The sequence below is a fragment of the Lagenorhynchus albirostris genome, chromosome 5, assembly GCF_949774975.1.
Source record: "Lagenorhynchus albirostris chromosome 5, mLagAlb1.1, whole genome shotgun sequence".
Taxonomy (NCBI): Eukaryota; Metazoa; Chordata; class Mammalia; order Artiodactyla; family Delphinidae; genus Lagenorhynchus; species Lagenorhynchus albirostris.
Window position 1 is genome coordinate 106,920,358 of NC_083099.1, and position 22,098 is coordinate 106,942,455.

Here is a 22,098-nt window from a genome sequence, read left to right on the forward strand (position 1 = left end):
TACAAATTCAGTGTACAATAATTTCTAACTTGTCAACCTCTTTTGTTTTGTGGCAGTTTCTCTTTTTAAAAATTGCATTCTGGCCCATTCAGAATGGATTTTCAGAGCAAAATTAAGTCTAAAGAGTCCCAGAAGCCCAAACTGCTTGTTTCTCTCTAAGGACTAGTGTTCAATCGGGAGAAAAACTGCCACCATTTAGTTTGGACTCCATATGTCTACTTCCTTTCTGCTTTATGTCACTAACTCCCCTGGGTGGTCCCAGGATAATCAAGAGTGAATCCAAACCAAGGATTATTAGTGGAGATATAGAAGATTATTAGTGGAATATTATTAGTCAGAACTCAATGTATACTAGAAGTATTAAGGTAAGAAGTGTCTTTTTGAAAGAAGTTATTCGCATATCCTAATTTTAAAAATAACAGGCATCCTTAACTTTACTGATAATTACACTGCCATTGGAAGCAATTGTAAGAGGAAAAGTTTACTGTATTTGCTTTTTTGCCTGTGCAGAGAAGGACATTTATCTGTTCCCATTATATTCAGCTACATGTAGCAGCCTATTTGGGTTATAGCATAAGAATGGATAACAGTACCAAGGCTCTTACTTAAATGACAGCCACCAGGTTGACAAGGCCTCAACTAGCCAGAGCATGCCTCTTCTTCCAGAGCTGTATGGTAACCTCATCTGCTTCATAAAAAGGAGCCCTTTTAAAAATTATATTTGAATGTATCCATATTTATTCCTCTGATAGCTTCAACTGGCTTCACATACTAAATGGAATCCTCATACAATAAAAAAAGCTGTTCTTGAAAAATAAAAAGTACTGCAGTTTTAAACTGTAGGTGGTAACCCAAAGTCATACGTAATTACAAGAAAAGTTGATGAATAAAATCAGTTTGTCATTTGAAAAAAATGTATGCATTTTTTTTCTTTTAAAATACTCTTTTACATTCCAAACTGACAAAGGAAAGTGAAATTTAAAGTGGGAAAAAAATGCCTTTGAAGTGAATGATTCCATACCATTTAGCTCCACCTACTTCCATACTAGGAGTTCTTTCCTAAAAGTGCTTTACCAAAAAGTAAATCAGATGATTTGATCAAACACTTTAAGTTCTGTGAGGATGTCAGTTTCCTCTGAGAGAACAGTACTGTCACCCATTAGAAGAGAAACTTAAACCAAATATAAATATACACAAGGGAAAGTATGATATAGTAGAAAATTACTGATTGAAAAATCCAGATATTTTGATTTTTCATTTAGGTTCTGTGATAAAATAACTGAGAGACATTTTGCCTATAATTTAATCCCTCTGAATCTATGCTTCTTCGTCTAAAAAAACAGAGTTTAGACCTGGTCATTTATTCATAAATTATTCCTCTTCTTATTTAATACACAAATTCCATAAAAGAGTAACAATGGGTTCTGGAATCCTGAACTAAATATCCTTAAGGCTTAACTAAACTGTGCTACTGTACTATGTTACCAATTTGTAAGTTAAAAAATGCTGTCATTAAATTGGAAGTTATTACACAGCACTAATTCTAGTGAATTATAATTTTCACATATATGTTTGTTGTCTAATCGATTTTTAAAGGTAGTAAAATGTATTCAAATAGAATATTTAATATTGCAATATAAAAGCTTATTTAAATGAAAATTAAAGGAGAACTTGGGAGTGTTTCAAAAATGTTATTATAAACTTGCTATCCTGTAACTTAAAATCAAGAAGGGCTATTTGTAAATACTTTTTGTGTAAGCATATTAATAAATAGAGTCTCTTGGATGTATCCACAACAGATAATCCCTAATAAACACTAAGAATAATGTTAAGCAGAATTGTGAAGAAATGCCTATTGAGCTCCACTTTTAATATGCCCTCCTATCACCTGTAGCCCTAGAATTCAGAGTTCTCATGCAAAAGCAGGGTCTTTCTTAACCTTAAAAAAGCTTATTTAATAAACGAATTCCCACATAGAATTTGGTGACACAGATTGATAACATTCCCCAAATTATTTATATTTAAAATATAGGCTCAATAAAGAAGTGAACATTTTACCAAAGTAATATATTTCTAATCATGGAATTTCATATTCTCCTGGCTATGTCTCCTGAAATATTACAATTAATGTGGGGACCTTGAAACATCTGTGAAATTGCATCATGGTAAAACATATGAGTGAAAACACCTCATTGGTTTATTTTTACTAAGAAGTCCAGGCATAATTGAGAGTGTTTACTTATTTATTATAGGATCTACAGTGCCTGGCCTAGCACTTTATATACAGCAGATACTCAAGAAAACATTTCCTGGAATAGTAAAATATTACTAGTAGTAATATCATTGTAATGTGGATTTTCAGGCCATGCATCAGAGAAGTTTTACATCTGTTTACATTTAAAGATAAATGTTATCTTTATAAGAGATGATATATTTTAAAAAAAGGGAAAGGATATAGATTTCCAAAAAACAAATCCAGTTTTAAGTTAGCTATCGTCAAAGAGTTTTGTGAAAAGATAAACAGACATGTGAAGTCAATTGCAAAACTCTTCTAATTTCAAAGATTTCTATTGGAGATGTGAATTTTTCTATACACAGTTATTCATACTGTGCACTGCTTAAATCCATAAGGTGGCATTTACATATGGATTGCCAAGTAAATACATCTCACTTATTTTCCCAATATTGGATGAAAGTTAAAGGTCTTGATTTTGGTGACCAAGGAATGAATATCATTACCCTGATTTGGTTCAGAAGTTAGGGCAGTGTATACACACACATACACGCATATACACTTAGGTATATATGTGTATATATGTGTATGTATGTGAATATGGGTTTGTGCATATTTATGTATGTATATATGTATCTATACATACATATGTGTATTATTTTATTAAGGTTTCTTCTGTTGAAAGAGAGAAACAGAGAGATAAAGAAATTTACTTAAAGAAATATTTTTGATTGCCTGCTATTTAGAAGGCACTGCTCCAAGATAAGATTTCTGCTTTGTGCATATAACATATGCACATAAATGCATACATATACAATATATGTACACATGTATAATACACATATACATGTACATGTACATATCTACAATCAAATATACAACTAAAATACCAAATAATGATAAATGCCCTGCAGAGAATTAAAATAAAGTCATATGTGACTGGGAGAATGGTTTGGAAACAGCGCCAGCAGAACTTGCTGATGAATTGGAAAGAAGGGCAGAGAGGATTCAAGGATAATTCTTAGATTCTGGAACAAGTATGTTATATGTTGTTACAATGTTTGTGAAAACTACATTTTTGTAAGAAGCTACAAAGCAGATTTTATGTAAAATCTTCTTCTAGTTAGGCATGCCATTGTTTCTAAAAAGGAATGCCAACAATTTTCCCCCATGGGTGATTGAATATTGATTGAATTTCTCTAATGAATTAATGTATATATACTTGGGGAGAAGAGCTCTGTACATTTTATAAAGCTATATTCTAGCCTTTTTTGCACATAAAAAAAAATCTAGAAAGACTAAGTGCCATGGGTATAACCCTTCTGTTCTGAAATTGACAGAAAAGATCATATATAAAGAGTGCAAGGGAAAACATTTTAAATGTTGGATTTGTTGGGTGGTGGAGTCTTTCTTCCCTTCAGACAGGAATGAGGGTTTTCCGCATGGACACCTTAGTCAGTGATCCATCTAGGTACCACAGAAACATTTACTTCAGAGTGGTATCTCAATGAATTTTTACCTTGAAAGGTGAAACTTTATCCACTTCAGGCTCATCTTAAAGAGATGAAATTTAGCCTCAACTCCGTGTTGAGTAAGCCTGTACATATCCACTTTTCAAAATGCTTTATAATGAAAGCAGTGCCCCTGTCTCCACTACTTGATCCCATTTCACTTCTCTCTGCAGAGTTCAACAGCATATTCATCCAGTCAGAGGCACTCCTTTCCCACAAGCATCACAGCTCTCCCTGCTTATTCATGTCCAGAGATGCTATGTTTTATCTCAGCAATTAAAGAAGGTACTGTTTTAAGACTCATCCAGCTAGTTTATTGTCTGGAAACTCTCAACTGGAGATGAGAGCAGCAGCCATAGGCTTCTTCCATCAGTGCACTCTTTGTTGTTCCACATGGATGTCTTTTCTATCCTTTTCTTCCTACACCGTATATTTTTCCATCTATGCTTCTAAAGAAAGCATCTCCAAAGGAAAAATGTTCATTATGAGCACACAGAATCAATTTACCAACTGGTAGGTCTGTTTCCATGTGAGGAAACAGATTTTAGCTGAATCCCTTTCAAATGTTTGCTAGGCTGGCTGTACATCTGTCCATTAATCCAGTCTTCTCTTTCCTGCTCCCCACCCACTCATCTGAGCTCAAAGATTCACTCTCTTATTTCCATTTTGATCTGTATTACCTTTCCTAACAGCACAGCTAAGCAAAAAAAATCATGTAGACTCTCAATGTTTCTAAATGTTTTGTTGCTGGATAATTATAACAGTAAATGTAAGTGTGACTGCCAACCTTTTAGTCTAGCTATGTATTTACTATGAAGTACAGAAGTACACTCTTAATTTTAATTAATGAGAGTTCTCATTAGCTTTCAAATCATTGATAATCATAGAAGGAATATATAAAATATATACCTTAAGACTAGGAAAGTATGTATTATAATCATATTTGCTTAGTTCTAGAGTAAGACAAATTTAAACACAAATTTAGGATATTACTTTATGATATTCCTAATCTGTTTCATAATTAGTATGGCATGCATCTATATATGTATTATTTATTTTGCTAAATTTAGGATCAGGAACTAAAACCCTAAAGCAATTGAATTTATATCTTGTACCTTAGTTAAGTATTTGAAGGAGATAACAGATGGTTTGGAAATGTGTGTTAAAGTGAAAGAAAGGCTACCCTCCATGACTCAATTTCCCTCTCTCCCATGGTAAACAAATTGACTGAAAGGAAGAATCAGCACCTGGGATGGGAAGTGAACCTGCATTTACCTGTAGTCTCTGAAAGAGACGGGTATCTAAATGAACAACAAAGTTTGGAAGCTTGGTTTGATGCAGGAATTTGTAATATCTTGGTGTACAACATTCTGCCTCTGCGTAATTTTGACATTTATTATTAAACAATAAAGGTAAAGTGAAATGAAAGTAGCAGTTGTATCAATTTTTTTAAAGCTGGAAAGGCATATTTAATAGTTTGATACCTTTCACTAAACGAAAACACATAGATATTTCTAGCAGTAATATTCTCTTACTATAAAAATTAAAAACCTGAAACACTATTTTTATAAATGTTCTTACTAGCTAACAATAAAATGTGATGGATCTTATTCTATGTATGTGTTATTTTTGAGGTAAATTATCCTGAAAACAAGCAAACAAACAAAAAGCAATATCACATTTTTCATCAGTATTCATTTCAATAGATACATGAATAAATATATAACACAAACCATAACTGTCAAGTGATATTTTAGGAATACAAAGTCAGCAACTGTCAGTAAACTGATTGGCATTACATAAACAAGCTTTTTATACTATTTCACTTTCTACCATAATAATAATACTAGTTATGAAAAATTTTACTTGTTTTTATACAGTCCTACATATGAAATTTGCTAGAAAAAGCTAAATATGTACATATAAAGAAAAGTAAAAATATGGAAAGGTGCATAGTGGATAATTTTATTCAAAATAAGAATAGCAAGAGTTAAGATAATGAAGAAGTAATGAATTGTTACAAAAGCTTATTTCTGTAAGTCAAAAACAGTGAAGTAATGGAATAAAAGTAATGGTAAGATAATTTTAAATTTCATATAAGGGCTACTATGGTAATATGAAAAGTAAATTTGAAGAGAGATGGTGAGTATCATGAACAACGTTCTGGAATAGTGCATCTCAACTCTGCCATGACTGTGTGAGACAGCCCTGAGATGGGTCCTAAGTGGAGTGTCCTCTCCACTGAAGCTCACAGTGGACTCCCCCTTACTCCTCTCTACAGTGTGGACCTGTCATAGTTAGTACAGCTACTGGCAGAAGAAGAAATAAGTTACTCATTTTTTCTACTTGTATTACTGTATTTCTTCCCGAATTCTGGGGAGGGCAGATGATAGTAAAAGAGTTCCAGCACCACTGTCCATCTTCCATATGTATTCTGAGGCGCGGTTATGCCTTTCTCTAGCATGAGTGTGAAGGGAGGTCAAAGGCATTGGGATAGTTGAGGAGGAAGAAGTATAGGATTTGGGGGGAAGTGGTAATTTATGTTTTCCACTCTTCATAGATATTCTTTCAAAATTTCCCAGGTACTATAAAGTTCTGACACTTCCAAAAGAATACTTTTTAAATAAGTGGATGACAAATAAATATAAGGACTTGAATCATCCCCAACCACAAAATAAGATTAGTCTCAGGTCATTCTCAGTTCTCTGCAGCCATTCCTTGTGTAATGAATAGGTATCTTCTATGATTTCTATACTAAAAGATGGAGATCTGGGTAGCATTTCTTTGAGGAGAGGATATTTTACCTAAACTTTCTCAACTTGATGTTGCATCAGAGAAACAAGGGTGATTATTACTTTTATCCTGCTCACTCTATATTACTAATTTGCTGTAGTGTTGATTTTTAATGATCTTCTCTATTGCTTGGTTAACAAGAATATAGAATTTTCTCATTCTTCAATAGGGATAACTTAATTTATGCTCTGGGTACCATTCAGGGAAGACCATGGGCAGTAAATTGTACACAACCTTTGGGTAAATTATGTACCAGAGCACTGGACTGAGATTGCTTTAAGGTATCATAAGACTACTAGTAATAGTATAATAATAATACTCTGATTTATTATTTATCTATGTTCCTGGCACTGGTGGGTACTTCTATTTATGATGTATGCCATTTGTTTATAAATAATCCAGGAGTACTGTGTTACTATTTTTTTGTAATTCCAGACAATTGGACCATGTTGTCACAAACTATGAATATCTACATCATTGTATATCCATACACCTATAACTCTTTGATTTTTGTACTATACTTACTTGAATGCTTATCATTCATGTTTAACTCTAAGCTTCTTGAGTGATATTCACCTTTGCTCCTATAGTGCATTTGCACTCAGTGAATGAATGCTAAATACTTATTTGGTGAATGAATGAATATCTCCTTTGATCTGAGTTCTCCAAATAGTAAAAACAGCAATGGAACAGCATATTTCAAGACCATTAATATGGAAGTAATTAGCCATTCAAAAGAAATAAATAGCATGATAACAATAATAACATGAGAGTAACTTCAATATTTTTTATACAGAAGTAAAAAACAAAAAACTACTGTGCTCACAGGAATTAATAGTATCACTATGGCTACTAATTTAACAGATTAATTTTTCCATTGCTTAGCTTGTTAATGAAAAAATGGTACCTTTTTTCCTAATGGAATCTCTACAGTACAAACGTTTCTAAAGTGTAATTTTTATTTTTTTATTTTTTTTGCAATACGCGGGCCGCTCACTGTTGTGGAGCACAGGCTGCGGACGCGCAGGTTCAGCAGCCATGGCTCACGGGCCCAGCTGCTCCGCGGCATGTGGGATCTTCCCAGACCGGGACACGAACCCGTGTCCCTTGCATCGGCAAGCGGACTCTCAACCACTGCATCATCAGGGAAGCCCCAAAAGTGTAATGTTTTATCTTACATATATTTGTATACATGTACTGAATTTTGTTAGGCCTTTCATTGAGAGTGAGAACCAGACTGGCAGTTTCAAATTACCATCTGAAATTGTAATGTTTAAATTTGCAAAGGTATCATGGGGGTTAGGGTGGAGGGGAACACTCCAGTGTCCATGACATACAAAGTCAGTGCTGTTAACAATTAAATGTGAAAACATTTAAATAATGCACTTCCACTGACACCCAAAGAATAAAATCTAACCATTAGGATGGTACCTAGATAGCAGATGATTTCACAGCAAAGTGCTCTGACCTCCATCAAGTTAAGAATCAATAGAACCTAGGTAACTGTGGTAGAATCAGAGACAGTCTCAGCTCATGAAAGGTCCTTCTGTGCTAGAGCTATATTAAATTATCACAGCTAATGTAAAATCAAACTTGGTGTAAAAGATAAAAGTGTAAAGTTCTCACAAATGATCACTTATCACTTCATTCCGAAATGCATACAGCATTCATTATAGATTGAAATACCACTCAAATTTCACCATTTAGTTGGGTTTTGAAACAGCCAAACCATTAACAGAAGAGAGTAGCTTTTTATATTTATACAACCAGTGACTAATGAAACATTATACCCTGTGCGCAAAGGAGGAAAAAAAAACCCTTTATTTTGTAATGAACCCAATTGGAGCCCTTTTTAAACACAGTGTAATATGGTTTCACTGTTTCATCGAGCCTCTCATTACTTGTGTCAATAATCCTAGGTAAACCACTGTTGAACTTCACAGCAATTTATCTAGTAGCATGAATAGCATTAATCTATGGGGTGCTTTTGATGAATTGTAGTTCAAAAAGCAAAGCCAAAAATGACTTCTTACAAAGTGCTCAGAAAAGTATCTATTAGAAATATGTCAACTGCCAACTACCTAAAGGTAGCTTGGCTATTTAGGAAATCATGCTGTTGGCTAGCTTGCAAACACTGAGAAAACATATGAATTTTCCCCACTTGAATTACTTTAAAAAAACAAATAACATACTTTTCATCTAAGTATATTATTTTTTCTGTCACTTCCCCTCTAATTCTCTATATTTTTGTGTCATATTGCTTTCAACACAATGTGACATGCTATGCAACATGCCCCAGGTTCCAAAACTGTTAGGTGGGACAAGCGCTTATCAAGTTGAGGGTGAATCAGACTTCATTTCCGTGACTGCAAGACCTAAACATCCAGGTCAGCACGAACTGAAAGCTACTCCTGGATCCTGCTCTAAGGATCTAACTTATCTTCTTGACACACTCAGTGGTTGTTATATTCTCTCTGGCAGTGAGCCTGGTAGGGTTTATCTACAGGGGGTTACTACATTTAATTCCAATTTATCAGTCTAATTTGATTAGGCTGATCTTTCCCAAAAGCTGGAATTTGCACAATTCATGAGATACTAGAAATTACTCTCTCAGCTCTGTTATCTTCAAGATGTTTATATGTGGAAAGTCTATTCAATGCAAGACTTTGTTTGCCTTCAAGAACAAAAGTGTTATTAAGAACTGAGAAATGGTAGACACTAAGGCAATTTGAAAATAAAGTTGTAAATTGATTTAATACATTATTCTTTCTCCAATTTTGGCCTGTATCATAAAAAAGTAAACATCTTGGAAAAAAACACAAATGGGATTATTTTTCCCCTAAAATTAAATCCCTTTACAAAGAATTAGACTTTATCCCCCAAATTCCTTTTTGGAAAGGTATAAAATTAACCCATGCTTCTTACAGTTATTTTATACTTAGGTTCATGAGAAAGATTTCAAATAAATGTACTCCCTTCAGGATTTCTAAGAGCCATTGGATTTATTACAGCATTGTGTAATTTTTACACAGTACTCATTCAAATACTGTAATATTGTGTAGAACACAACATTAGTCTTAAAAAAAGTTTTCTTGGTGAACTATATGAGAAAAATCTTACATTCTTTAATGCTTTTTTCTCTTGGAGATTCACATTGTACCCTATAAATAAACTCTGAGAAGTCTTGTAATAAAGAAACCTGACTAATTTTGTTCATTGTGATATTTATCGATTTCAGAAAAGTTCATCTTCGTCTAACAATATGTTAAAGCTACCTCATGAACAACTTGTCCTGGCTTTTGGAGTTTAGGAAAAACAGAGATTCTTTTTAATCTTGGGTATTGGCATGTCTTTTTGCCATTTTCCTATATTTACTCAAATTGTGAGATTATTGCAGAGGAGAAAAAAATGTCTGTGGGTGTTTCAAATTATTGTTCATAAGAAATTAGTACAGTTTTCACTAGTATTGTACACCTCTGTCTTTGCTACATCTTGATTACATTCTATCTCTCTTTGTAAAACTAGTAATAGTGATTATAAAGCATATTTTTATGATAATACTACCAAAATTAACTCAGAGAAAATATTGTTTTCATGATTCTGATTTATAATTTAAAGCATAAAACGTAAAGAAAACCATTAATATGATTTACTATTCACCACCAAATATTATACAGTATATTTATAATTAAAAAATCTTTCACAAATATAAATTTTATTTCGAGTATAGGCTGTAATTTTATTTTATTAGTTTGCCTTGAAACATATTAATCGTGGATCATGAAGATATTTACACTTATGAGAAGTCCTTGTGAAAGAAAAAGAAAACACATTTAAATTTGTTTATTCTTGCATGTATAATAATGTCAAAAGGTACTCACCATGTACAATGAGAACATACTCTGCACTGCTTTGGCCAATGGTATTTGTGGCTTCACATCGATATGTACCATTATCCGTTTTGTTGAGGAAAAGAATGTTTAGCTCCCTACCACTCACAACCATTCGGTCAGGATCTGGTAATTCTCCGCCATCCTTTGTCCACAAAACAGGTTCTGGCCTATTGGATTTAAACATGCATATAAACAAAAAACATATGAAATGTTACATATTCTGTGAATTAATTAAGCAATTTATAAATACTTAACACTCATTTCATGGATAACTATGTGCTAACTTCTATAAGGTACCAAAAGAATCATAATGCACTTACTCAGAAGATTTTGGAGGTATGGCAATTATAATTTTATTCTATTCTCCTTAACTAAGCAGACATGTATTAAGGAGCTAATTAGTTGAGTCACTATAGTAGTCACTGATAGTGATAGTGATAGTCATAGATAGTCACTGATAGATAGGTCCTGCGGCCCAGATTCTGTGGCTAAATGTCTCATACCTGCTGCTCTCTGGAGGATTGCCTGTGGGCTACTGGAGCAGCCTTCCACAGAGGTATCTGGAATTATACCTTTGCATTTGGGGCCACCATTGTGGGGGCACAGCTTTGCCTGAAACCACCTGAAATTTCTCCCCCTTACCTTTCCTGCTTTCTCATCCCTCTAGAGGTTTTTTTTTTCTGCAAGTTATCTCTTTTCTTTTCTTTTTTCCTTAGCTTTACCGAGATATAACTGACACACAACACAGCACTAGTTTAAGGTGCAGAACATAATGATTTGATATACGTAAATGTTGCCACATGATTACCACAATAAGTTTAGTGAACATCCATCACCTCACATAGTTACTTTTTTTTCTTGTGATGAGAACTTTTAAGATCTACTCTCTTAACAACTTTAAAATATACAATCCAGTATTATTAACTATAGTTGGCATACTATACATTATATCCTCAGAACTTAAAACTTGAATTTTGTATCTTTTGACCACCTTCACCCATTTCCCCTATCCCCCACCCCTGCCTCTGGCCACTTTTATTCAACATTTTACTGGAAGTCCTAGCCAGAGCAATTAAGCAGGAAAATAAATAACTGGTAACCAAACTGGAAAGGAAGAAGTAAAACTGTCTTCATTTGCAGATGATATGATAGCATATAAAGAAAACCCTAAAAATTCCACTAAAAAGCTCTTAAAACTAATAAATAAATTCAGTAAAGTTACAAGACACAAAATCAATAGACAAAAATCAATTGAATTTCTATACACCAACAATGAAATATCAGAAACAGAAATTAAGAAAATCTATTTTATAATTGCATCAAAAAGAATAGAATACTTAGAAAAAAATGTAACCAAGGGGGTGAAAGATCTGTACACTGAAAACTATAAGACATTAATGAAAGAAACTGAAGAGGTCAAATAAATGGAAAGATGGTCTTTGCTCATAGATTGAAAGAATTAATATTAAATGTCTATACTACCCAAAGCAATCTACAAATTCAATGCAATCCCTATCAAAATTCCAATGGCATTTTTCACATAAAAAGAACAAACAATCCTAAAATTTGTATGCAACAACAAAAGGCCCCAAATAGGCAAGCAATCTTGAGAAAGAAGGAAAAAGCTGGGGGTTTCACATTTCCTGATTTCAAATGATATTTCAAAGATATAGTACTTAAAAGAGTATGATATTGGCAAAAATATAGACACATAGATAAATGGAATAGAAGGCTCAAAAATAAACCCATGAATATACGGTCAATTAATTTTTGACAAAGGAGGTAAGAATACACAATAGGAGAAAGGACAGTCTCTTCAATAAATAGTGCAGGGAAAACTGAAGTGCCACACACAAAAGAATAAAGCTGGGCCCCTATTTTACATTATACATAGACATCAGCTCAAAATGGATTAAAAACTTGAATGTAAGACCTGAAAATGTAAAACAGGAAAGAAGCTCCTTGGCATTGGTCTTGGTGATGATTTTTCAGGTTTAACACCAAAAGCAAAGACAACAAAAGCAAAAATAAACAAGTGGGACCACGTTAAATTAAAAAGCTTCAGCACAGCAAAAGAAACAACTTAAAAAATGAAAAGGCAGCCTTTGAAATGAGAAAATTATTTGCAAATATTACGTCTGGGTAAATAAGATAAGGGGTAAATATCCAAAATAAAGAAAGAGCTCATACAAGTCAGCAGCAAAAAACCCTGATTAAAAACAGATAATCTGAATAGACATTTTTTACAAAGGAGATATACAAATGGACAACAGGTACATGAAGAGATGCGCAACATCACTAACAGCCAGGGAAATGAACATCAAAACCACAATGAGATAACACTTATACCTGTTAGAATGGCTGCCTTCTAAAGGACAAGAAGTACTAACTGTTGAGGAGGGTGTGGAGAAAAGGGAACTCTCCTACACTGGTGGTGGGAATGTAAATTGGTGCAGCCACTATGGAGAACAGTATGGAGGTTCCTCAAAAAATTAAAAATAGAATCACCATATGGTCCAGTGATTCTACTTGTAGGTATATATCCAAAGGGGGGAAAAAATCACTGTTTCAAAAAGGTATCTGCACCCATATCCATTTTAGCACTATTTACAATAGCCAAGACATGGTAACGACCTAAGTGTCCATTTACAAATGAATGGATAAAGAAAATAAATTCCAAATGTAATGGAATACTATTCAGTCATTAAAAAAAAGAAGGAAATCCTGCCATTTGTGACAATATGGATGGACCTTGAGGGCATTATGCTAAGTGGAAAAGTCAGACAGAGAAAGACGGATACTATATGACTTCACTTATATGTGGAATCTAAGAAAAAACTGAACTCATAGAAACTGACAGTTCTCCTTTAATCAAATACTTGCAAACAATTCTCAAAATCTGCTTTCAGGGAAGAAAGGATAAATGAATCATGAATTTCTGTCTTCAAAGAGTTCAGTCTTATGTAATTGTTAATGATAAGAATGGTTATTAGTATCTATCACCATGTGTTGACAATGTCCTAGTTACTTTACATAGATTTACTATAATCCTCGTAAGAACATGGTGAGTATCATTTTTAAAAATATAATGCAGATAATAATATAGAAGATTAGAGATGTATTCAAACCCTGGTCTGAATCCATAGTCAATGCTTTTCCCACTACCCCTTGTGTTCTAACATGAGGAATATTTTCCTAGTTCTTCTATGTCAAAATTTTAAATTTAAACATGATTTTATCTTACCATTATAAATTATTTTCAAAAAAGCTTTAATTATTTGTTTATTTTGGTGAAAACGTTGAACTTATGCTTTGTTGTTGTGAATACAATTAGAACATAGGTTTTGATAAGTGGTGTCTATGACTACCACAGCTTTTCTAAGATGAAGAATATGTATTTTTTCTGACAAAATTTTGTAAAAGAAATAAAAGTTGTGAACTAAATAATAATAAATATTGTAAATTGTATCAAAATAAGTAGATCAGCAGTATGGTAAAAAAAGTCACTTAGTTTTTTAGTAAAAGTTTGTCATCTAAAAACATTAGAATAATACAATAATTTATATCATCCAATTATATAGACAACTCATTCTGATAGCATCTTTAATAAAAGTCAAACCATTAATACTTCTCAACTTTCTTCATATATTCCTCATTTGCTTGTTGTTATTTGAATTTACTAATTCTTATTTTAAAACTGATAGACTGGATAATCTTGGACCATAGACATCCTTAAAATTCTTTAAAGAAAAAAGCAGGCACAATAAAACTATGATTAACTACATGTAAGTGAAATAATTAGAAATTGCATCCTTTCTACAAAGCCACATAAGGCCAACATTAAGATAACAGTTACATTAAGGATAATTTGAATTTCAGAAAATTCATCCTTAAAATACTGCTTAATAGAAGTATTTTATTATATTAAGAGGCAATATTTCTTCATATATAAGTTGGAATTTAAACACACAGATATAATTATATGCAAATATCTATACATTTCCATACATAAAATTATACTCCCCAAATCTAAACTGTCAATTTTTTCTCTGTTAGTGTTCATAAACTTTAAGTCATATCTTAAAGCACATGGCTCTGTAAATATGTAATTAAATTTAGATATATATTTAAAATTTTGTGTATAGAAATGAAGTTAAAGATCTAGAAAAATTATTCAAGTTGCCAGTATTTAAAAAACTTTTTTCTAAAATAATAATTCTCTCTTTTAGGAAATAATGAACAAACACCTGCAAAAATGAAATGGTTAACAGGAGATTACAGCAGTATAAGTCACTCCTGACACCGAACATTGCAGCATTCTTGATTGTACTCTGAATGATAAATCTTCAAGGGGGCAAAAAATGTTAGCACCATAAGATGCAATTTTAACAAAATGGAGGTTAGAGTTTACACATCGATTAAAGATAGCCTACACATATTCCAATTAGTACTTAAAATGTTCAAGCTTCTTAATAAAATAAGCTTAACCATAAAAATATTAACTGGTTTAGCAAGTCTTGATACAATTTGTGTTTCATCTTAATAAAGAGGGCCCCTAGGCTTTCTCTAATTGGAACCTAGAATGATTGAGTTTCTTGTTGCAAATGAATAAAAATCTTCCCTGCTATTCAGGCAACCAAAGGAGATCATTTAAAAAGTGGTTCCAGTCTACAGTTTCTACGTGATAAGGCTGAAAAAGAGTAGGAGCCAGACACCAGGAATTAGAGGACAGTGACACAGCATCAGGCATGAGATAATACTGTATAACTCTACAGCAAGAATATTAAGATAGCCAATCCAGAGAGTTGCCCCTTTCAAAGCAATTAATTTTCAACTAAAAGTAGAAAATCTTCTGAATGAGATGAAATTAAATTTATGTTTGTTACCAAATCTATAAGGCTGAAAAAGATGTTTTGTTTTCTTAGGTACCTAAAAATATTTGTGTAGCAGTTTCTTCCTAGGGTAAGCAAAAAACAACAAGAAAATAAAAGTGAAAAAAGGAACCAAATATGCTTGTATCTTTATTCTCTTGTATTCTAACGTCTTGGTGAAGCTGTTTTTATCTTAACAGACTTTTAAAAAACTTTTATTGACTCACTGTTTTGTAGATATCTAATAGGAGAATCTCTGATATCTTTAACAATTCCTTATTTATAAATTAGTGTTGGAAAGAATTGTCACAACTTTCTCAGACTACCAGTTTATTTACTATTTGAACTAGATATAAACATAATTACTAATATCCACTGAAACTGCTGAGTTAGTCATTAGGGCATTTATTCTGTAAAGTTATGACACAGTAATAATCCCTCTAATTCTTCCAACTGTATATGGAATCATTCACTCCCTAGGTATTGATGAGAATACCTATTGATGAGACTATTGGTGAGCTTTGCCTTCATAGCTCCCATTTTCCCTTTTAGGCTCATGCTTGAGAAGAATAAAGAAGCAGCAGTTTAGTTATAGAAATATCAGTCCCACAATACAGATCTCCTAAGGAAAGAATTCTCCTAGTATCCTTACAAAGTGGACAAGAGTAAAAGGTCTTCCAAATTTTGGAATGGATACACTCTCCAGTATCTTCCTTTTCCCAAATGGCTATATCTCCCTTGAGTTCTGCAATGTCTTTTCCTTCAATAAGCACAGTACATGTTGGGTTCTAATTCTAAAACTAATCCTGTGAAAATTAAGTTACTTTTTCTAGATAAAAGAAAAAAATAAGTCACTGTAATAGCATTCAAGTAAACATCTTGTTCTGGCTCAAAGGAAAAAGAAAGAAATTGCATACTACAATTACACATATCTTACATTTCCTTTAATATAAGACAAAGCATGAACTTATATTTAATAACTTGGAGCCTATATGGCACATGAAGATGACTACTGCATTTATTTCAGTTTAGAAATTCCATGGGTGGCAGTAGATGTGATTGAAGCTTCAATACTCAGGAGAATTTTTTAAAGCCTAATTCCCCTTTATTTCTTATAATATTTTTACTCTAAAGTGAAAGAAGGTGGTGGGAGTTATGTAAACATCTTGATTCCTTTTTCTGCTTTAAGCAAACTTTTAAATCAAGAAATTATACTGCAGAGTCTGTATATAAAACCTCAGCATTCATGCTATCAAATGTTTAGAGAAATGGAGGGAGAGAACTTAAATGAAAATTAATTGAAAAGTGGGTTTGAAATTGGTTTCAAGTGCAGAATTTTAATTTTATTGGGTTCCCATAGGGAGGATTCTGAGAGAAATCTAGCCTAGGCAATCTCCATTGGGTAGATGGATATTGTATCCATAAACCACAGTCCAAACTTTGTCAATCAAGTGAGGAAGAAGAAAAAAGGAAAATAGGAAAACAGAAGCTGGGGTTGCTTGCTCCTTTTTTAAAATTTAAATACAAATACAAAGGAAGTTCAAAGAGTAGCCTTTCTCAAAGCTGTGAAACCAATTCAAAACATAATTTTGTAATGAGTCTCAGTTGGAAGCAAAGGATATGGTAGATAAGCAGAAAGAGACTGAAAGGGATTACTTGTGGAGTTATTTATTATGTTGATCATTTCAAATTTAAAGATACATAAAGGATTATTTTGTTATTGAGGATCAAATGAGATGTTTCTGAACATAGTTTGTAAGTAACTTTCTATATATATTGAAAGGTATATTCTTAATTATTGTAAAAATATTGATCTAGGCCCTTGGAGAATACATACAAACTGTGATTTTTCCTCAGATTTGATTGTTGTGTAACTTAATTATAAAGAAATTTGTTTTCCTTTTATTCTGATATTGATTTTATACTTTTCATGGCAGCGATTCTTAAAACATCAAATAACTTTTACTATTAGCCAAGTTAACTTTGAATGTTTTACTTATCACAATTGAGGTTTGTTTTAAAACATAATCAATGAAACATTTATGTGTCTGTCTTTATACGTATAGTTTTGCTTAAGGGAAAACAAAACTTCAGAAACGTTTTATAGTAGAGTAATCTTCAATGAGTCTCGATGGGTTTAATTACCAGAAAATGTCCTACTCTTACACTTACATCTTAAGACAGGTAAGAGATCAATGAACATTTTTGTTGTTGCTGTTAATTAAAGTATACCTATATATTCTTGACTAGATACTTCATAAGGTTACACAATTATTATCTAACAAGTATCTATAAACAAATCAGTGCAAGTTTTGAACCAAGAATTATGAGGGACATAGGAAAACTAAAATAATATCTGTTCTCTGAGATATTATACTTTAATAGTTTACATAAAATATGTCTAATCAAATATAACACTTGGCAGGATATGGTAAGTGGCATAAATGAGTTATAAAAAATCATAAAGATTCATCATATCTGCATTAGGAACATTGCAACAGGCTTTATGAAAGATATAACTTTTGACTCATCTCTCTAATTACGGCAGGATTTTGAGCGGTAGAAATGGAAGATGACAGCCCAAGAGGAGTCAGAATCCTGGTTAGGATGCTTGCCTTCCAGAGGCCGTATTGTTGAGTAGATGAATTTAAACATGGTGAATGCCTGGAAAGAGTATAAGGTTACTAGGTGATAGTGTTATTGGCTAAGATAACAAATTAGGAAAGGGCAAAGTTAAAAGTATTTGATGTGATAACTGAGCTGGGGGTAATAAAATCAAAAGCCAAGATGTAAGTTGATATTAAGGAACAGGACCAAATATGCTCATAAGAAGCTTAGTCTGAGACAAAGTTTTTTTTTGTTTTTTGTTTTTTGTTTTTGTAGTAGGCGGGCCTCTCACTGTTGTGGCCTCTCCCATTGCGGAGCACAGGTTCCGGACGCGCAGGCTCAGCGGCCATGGCTCACGGGCCCAGCCGTGCCGCAGCATGTGGGATCTTCCCAGACCAGGACACGAACCCGTGTCCCCTGTCTCAGCAGGCGGACTCTCAACCACTGCGCCACCAGGGAAGCCCCCGAGACAAAGTTTTTAGGATGTGAAGCTGAACATGAAAAAGTATTATTTTATATTAGACCAGAAGACTGATGATGCCGTTAATATGGAATACAGAATGAAATATGGTAGGGAACATTCTGGTCATAAAGAGGAGGATGAACAAAAGCAAAGAAATGAAAAAGTTTGGAATAGAGAGGTGGGGGGTAAAAACAAAAACCTGTACATTTAAACCTGTACGTGTTTTAGCCTGGCACTCAACCCTGGCCTTGAGTATCAGGTGGAAAAATCCAGACTTTCCTGAAAAATAAAAATGCTTTACTAACTCTTTTGAGAAGTAAATATTTCTGAGCAGAGTTTCCTTTAAGTATACCAATGTGAAATACCTGAAAAAGAAAAATTCAATGAAGAGACCATATATAGAGTTCTGAAGAGAGAAAACAAAGATTTACATGAAGTTGGAGTAATAATAAAGGCAAACACAGAATAATAGAATATAATAGAAGAGCTCTTGGGAAAGTAAACATAACTTTTTGGAGCTAGAAAATGTATGGTGTTAGTGAAAACAGAGGAGAGACTCTCCTATGGAGTCTAGTCTGTATGAAAACAATCTTAGTCCTGAATAGGAAAAAATAACAATGCAAGACCAACCAACTAACCAACCAAATGACAAACAAACAAAACATAAACCAGGGTGGAAACAAACTGAGTTACAGTGGAAAGGAAAAGTTGATGATTTCAGTTTAAGAAACTCTAAATTCAAGTGCTAGAAGAAAATAAAGAAATACATCTTGGGGCTTCCCTGGTGGTGCAGTGGTTAAGAATCTGCCTGCCAATGCAGGGGACAAGAGTTCAATCCCTGGTCTGGGAAGATCCCACTTTCTGCAGAGCAACTAAGCCTGTGCGTCACAACTATTGAGCCCGCGAGCCCCAATTACTGAGCCCGCATGCCACAATTACTGAAGCCCGCGTGCCTAAAGCCTGTGCTCTGCCACAAGAGAAGCCACTGCAATGAAGAGTAGCCCCTGCTTGCCGCAACTAGAGAAAGCCCACACACAACAATGAAGACCCAACGCGGCCAAAAAACGAAAGTTTTGCTTTTCTGATATGTGGAAATGTGCCCCATGTATTTTCATAAATGTTTAAAATATATGATTATATGTACACATTTCTGCCCCCTATAGCTCTTTAACACAATATTTAGAATAACTATTTTTGCATAATCTGTATTTTGATACAGCTGGTATCATCATTTATGAAGTTGGCTCTGTCCTGATATTTCAAATATTTAGGGCTGGAATAATACAGTAAGCGAAGAGGGAAAAAAAGGAAAAGGAGACTTGAAGAAATTATGCAGGTGAAGAAAATTTAACTACTCTTTAATGTATATAAGTTTCCATTGTGTTTCTAGCCTGTTGCAGTTATTTGTATTTCATTTAATAAATATGTCTTTGTGTATTTGTGTGTGTAAGAGAGAGAGAAAGAGTGAAATAGTTCCTTAACTTTTTTTCCTCATTGGTCTCCACTCCCTTCTGATTTTAGTGGTTTCTGGACGTGTTCTTCAGTCTCTTGTTATATCCACATAATTCTTAAGGGTTAGTCTTTGCTCAGAATAGATATTTCCTATACTTGAAAAATTCTTTTTATGAAAAGCAATGATTTTTTCCCTTCTATTTGCAGTTTGAGAATCCCAGTGATTCCTGTTGAAAGTCTCAACAATGAAAGCCCCTACTCAAATATCACCATCAGTACTTCTGCCTGATAGGGTCAAAGGTGTTTAATGCAGTGATAAATGAAGTCAGTTTGAAGCGGGAAATCAAGCCTACCTATTCCATTAAATTGCAAGATGAAAGTCTGATTCTGAATTTATCTACTCAGGTAAATTCCTGAAATCAATTATTGCACTAGTATAGTGTCAAGTAGGAGGAGTCTCATTACATTAAAGATTAGATTCAGATGGGACAATAAAATCAATGTTAACTTCATCACTAGATTTAAAATCTCAATAGAAAATGAGAAATTGATTTCTTCTACCCTGATTAATCTGAGCATATGCTACTTGATTCTGACTTTTTAAGGTACTTCTTGCCTACAAGTTTAGAAACTTGTAGTAGAAATAGAAAATAAACTATATGCAAGAGGTAAGTGCCTTTAGAGACTTGAAAATAATGGCACCTTTTAGAGTGCCTGTGAAATCCTGGACCACTTTTTACTGATAAGGTAGTGTTCATTGATAATTATTTTAACATTTTTGGAAAACAAAACATTCATACTACAAACTGTATAATTCCAGATGCTTTGTGGCACAAGAAATAAAAGATTATCCCCAGAAAAAATAAGATTGCTATGATCCTGAAGGAGTGACAGATTTTAGCACTGAAGAAAAAATATTCAAGATTGTGACAAATGCTTAAGCTAATCTCTCAAGGACTTTGTGCTAAAGCAAAACAATTACCCATGCCTTATCTACACTTAACATTTTTTTTTCCCTTTGGTAAACACGGAATATTAATTCCTGGTTAAAAGATCAAGAAATCTTGAGTAAACATTCATTCCCTCATCCAAGCAATAATAATTCCCTCTTTGTATGTACATTAACCTCAAAATCTCTATGATATTTAAAAAAATAATTTCTTAAGAAAATATTATTTTCAATTTCTTTGAAACTTAGGAACTCCTTGAAATCTCCTTTGACTAAGATAGACTTTGGAACATTTTCATGTTTTTCAAATCAATAACTTATGAGTCTGAGTTTCTCAGAATTTCCCACCTTATCAACCTGTGTACATTATGAGGACAATTTGATACCATATAAAATGTATCTACAAGCATCCTAATCAGTCAGATGACTGAAAACCATTCAGTTCAAGGGCACATTGAGATGACAGGGTCCTATTCTCCATATAAGAGTTACTTTACAATCCATTACCTTCACTACTATAAAATTGTGCTAACTAACCTTATAAGATCTAATACTTATGTTAAACACTGCGTCACCATTATAGAACTGTTTCTGTTCCACGACTTCTTTCTTTTCTAATATTAAAACCAATGGTCTTGGAAAAGTAAAAGTAAAGTGCACGTCATTTATCTGGTAGCTGGGGAATTAAATGCTTCATGTAAGTAAATGCTGAAGATAATTGAAATTTAAGATTAAAACATTTGCAAGTATATTTTAATCATTTGGATGAAATCCTTCTCAAAGGATCAAACTTTTCTGCATTATTAAACAGAACATACTTAGTGCCATTCAACTGTTTTTTTTGGAGCTAAGATCTCCTCAGTTTGAACATACATTTTTGTGTAGTGACAGTTTTAGAGAAACTGAAGTGATTAGGATTTAGCATGTTTTTTCCTGAATGTCCCCAAGATCCAGCTTCACCACAGTTGGTGTTAATGTAACAATTTTCAAATCTTTTGAAATGCGACCTACAGGAAAAGATATATTTTACAGCTTTACACAATGCAGAAACATATACACACAGGAAATAAAAGTTTGCTCTTTCTAATGTACTGTAACATCTTCTTTTTCTTCCTTCCTTTCTTATTCTATTATTTTTCCATTTTATTTTTGTTTTTTAAAAATGGTTTTTCAAATTAATGTGATGACTCATTAAAAGCCACAACCAGCTATTTGAAAAACACTGCGTTCGTGACCCACAGTGAGAGCTCCTGTGGCCTCTAGGTCTTTTTGTCCCTATATTGGAAAGCTATTATATTTTTAATCTTGCTTCTTTTTTTTTTTTTT

The 22,098-nt window shown here is 33.2% G+C and overlaps 1 protein-coding gene across 1 annotated transcript in view; it reads right to left on the minus strand.

Annotated features, from left to right (window-relative positions):
• The window catches only part of CADM2 (cell adhesion molecule 2), a 232,954-nt gene that overhangs the window by 67,601 nt on the left and 143,255 nt on the right, over positions 1-22,098 (minus strand). The window contains exon 7 of the mRNA XM_060149062.1: positions 10,419-10,597. Within this exon, the coding sequence (XP_060005045.1) occupies positions 10,419-10,597 (179 nt within the window). The remainder of the gene's footprint in view (positions 1-10,418; positions 10,598-22,098) is intronic.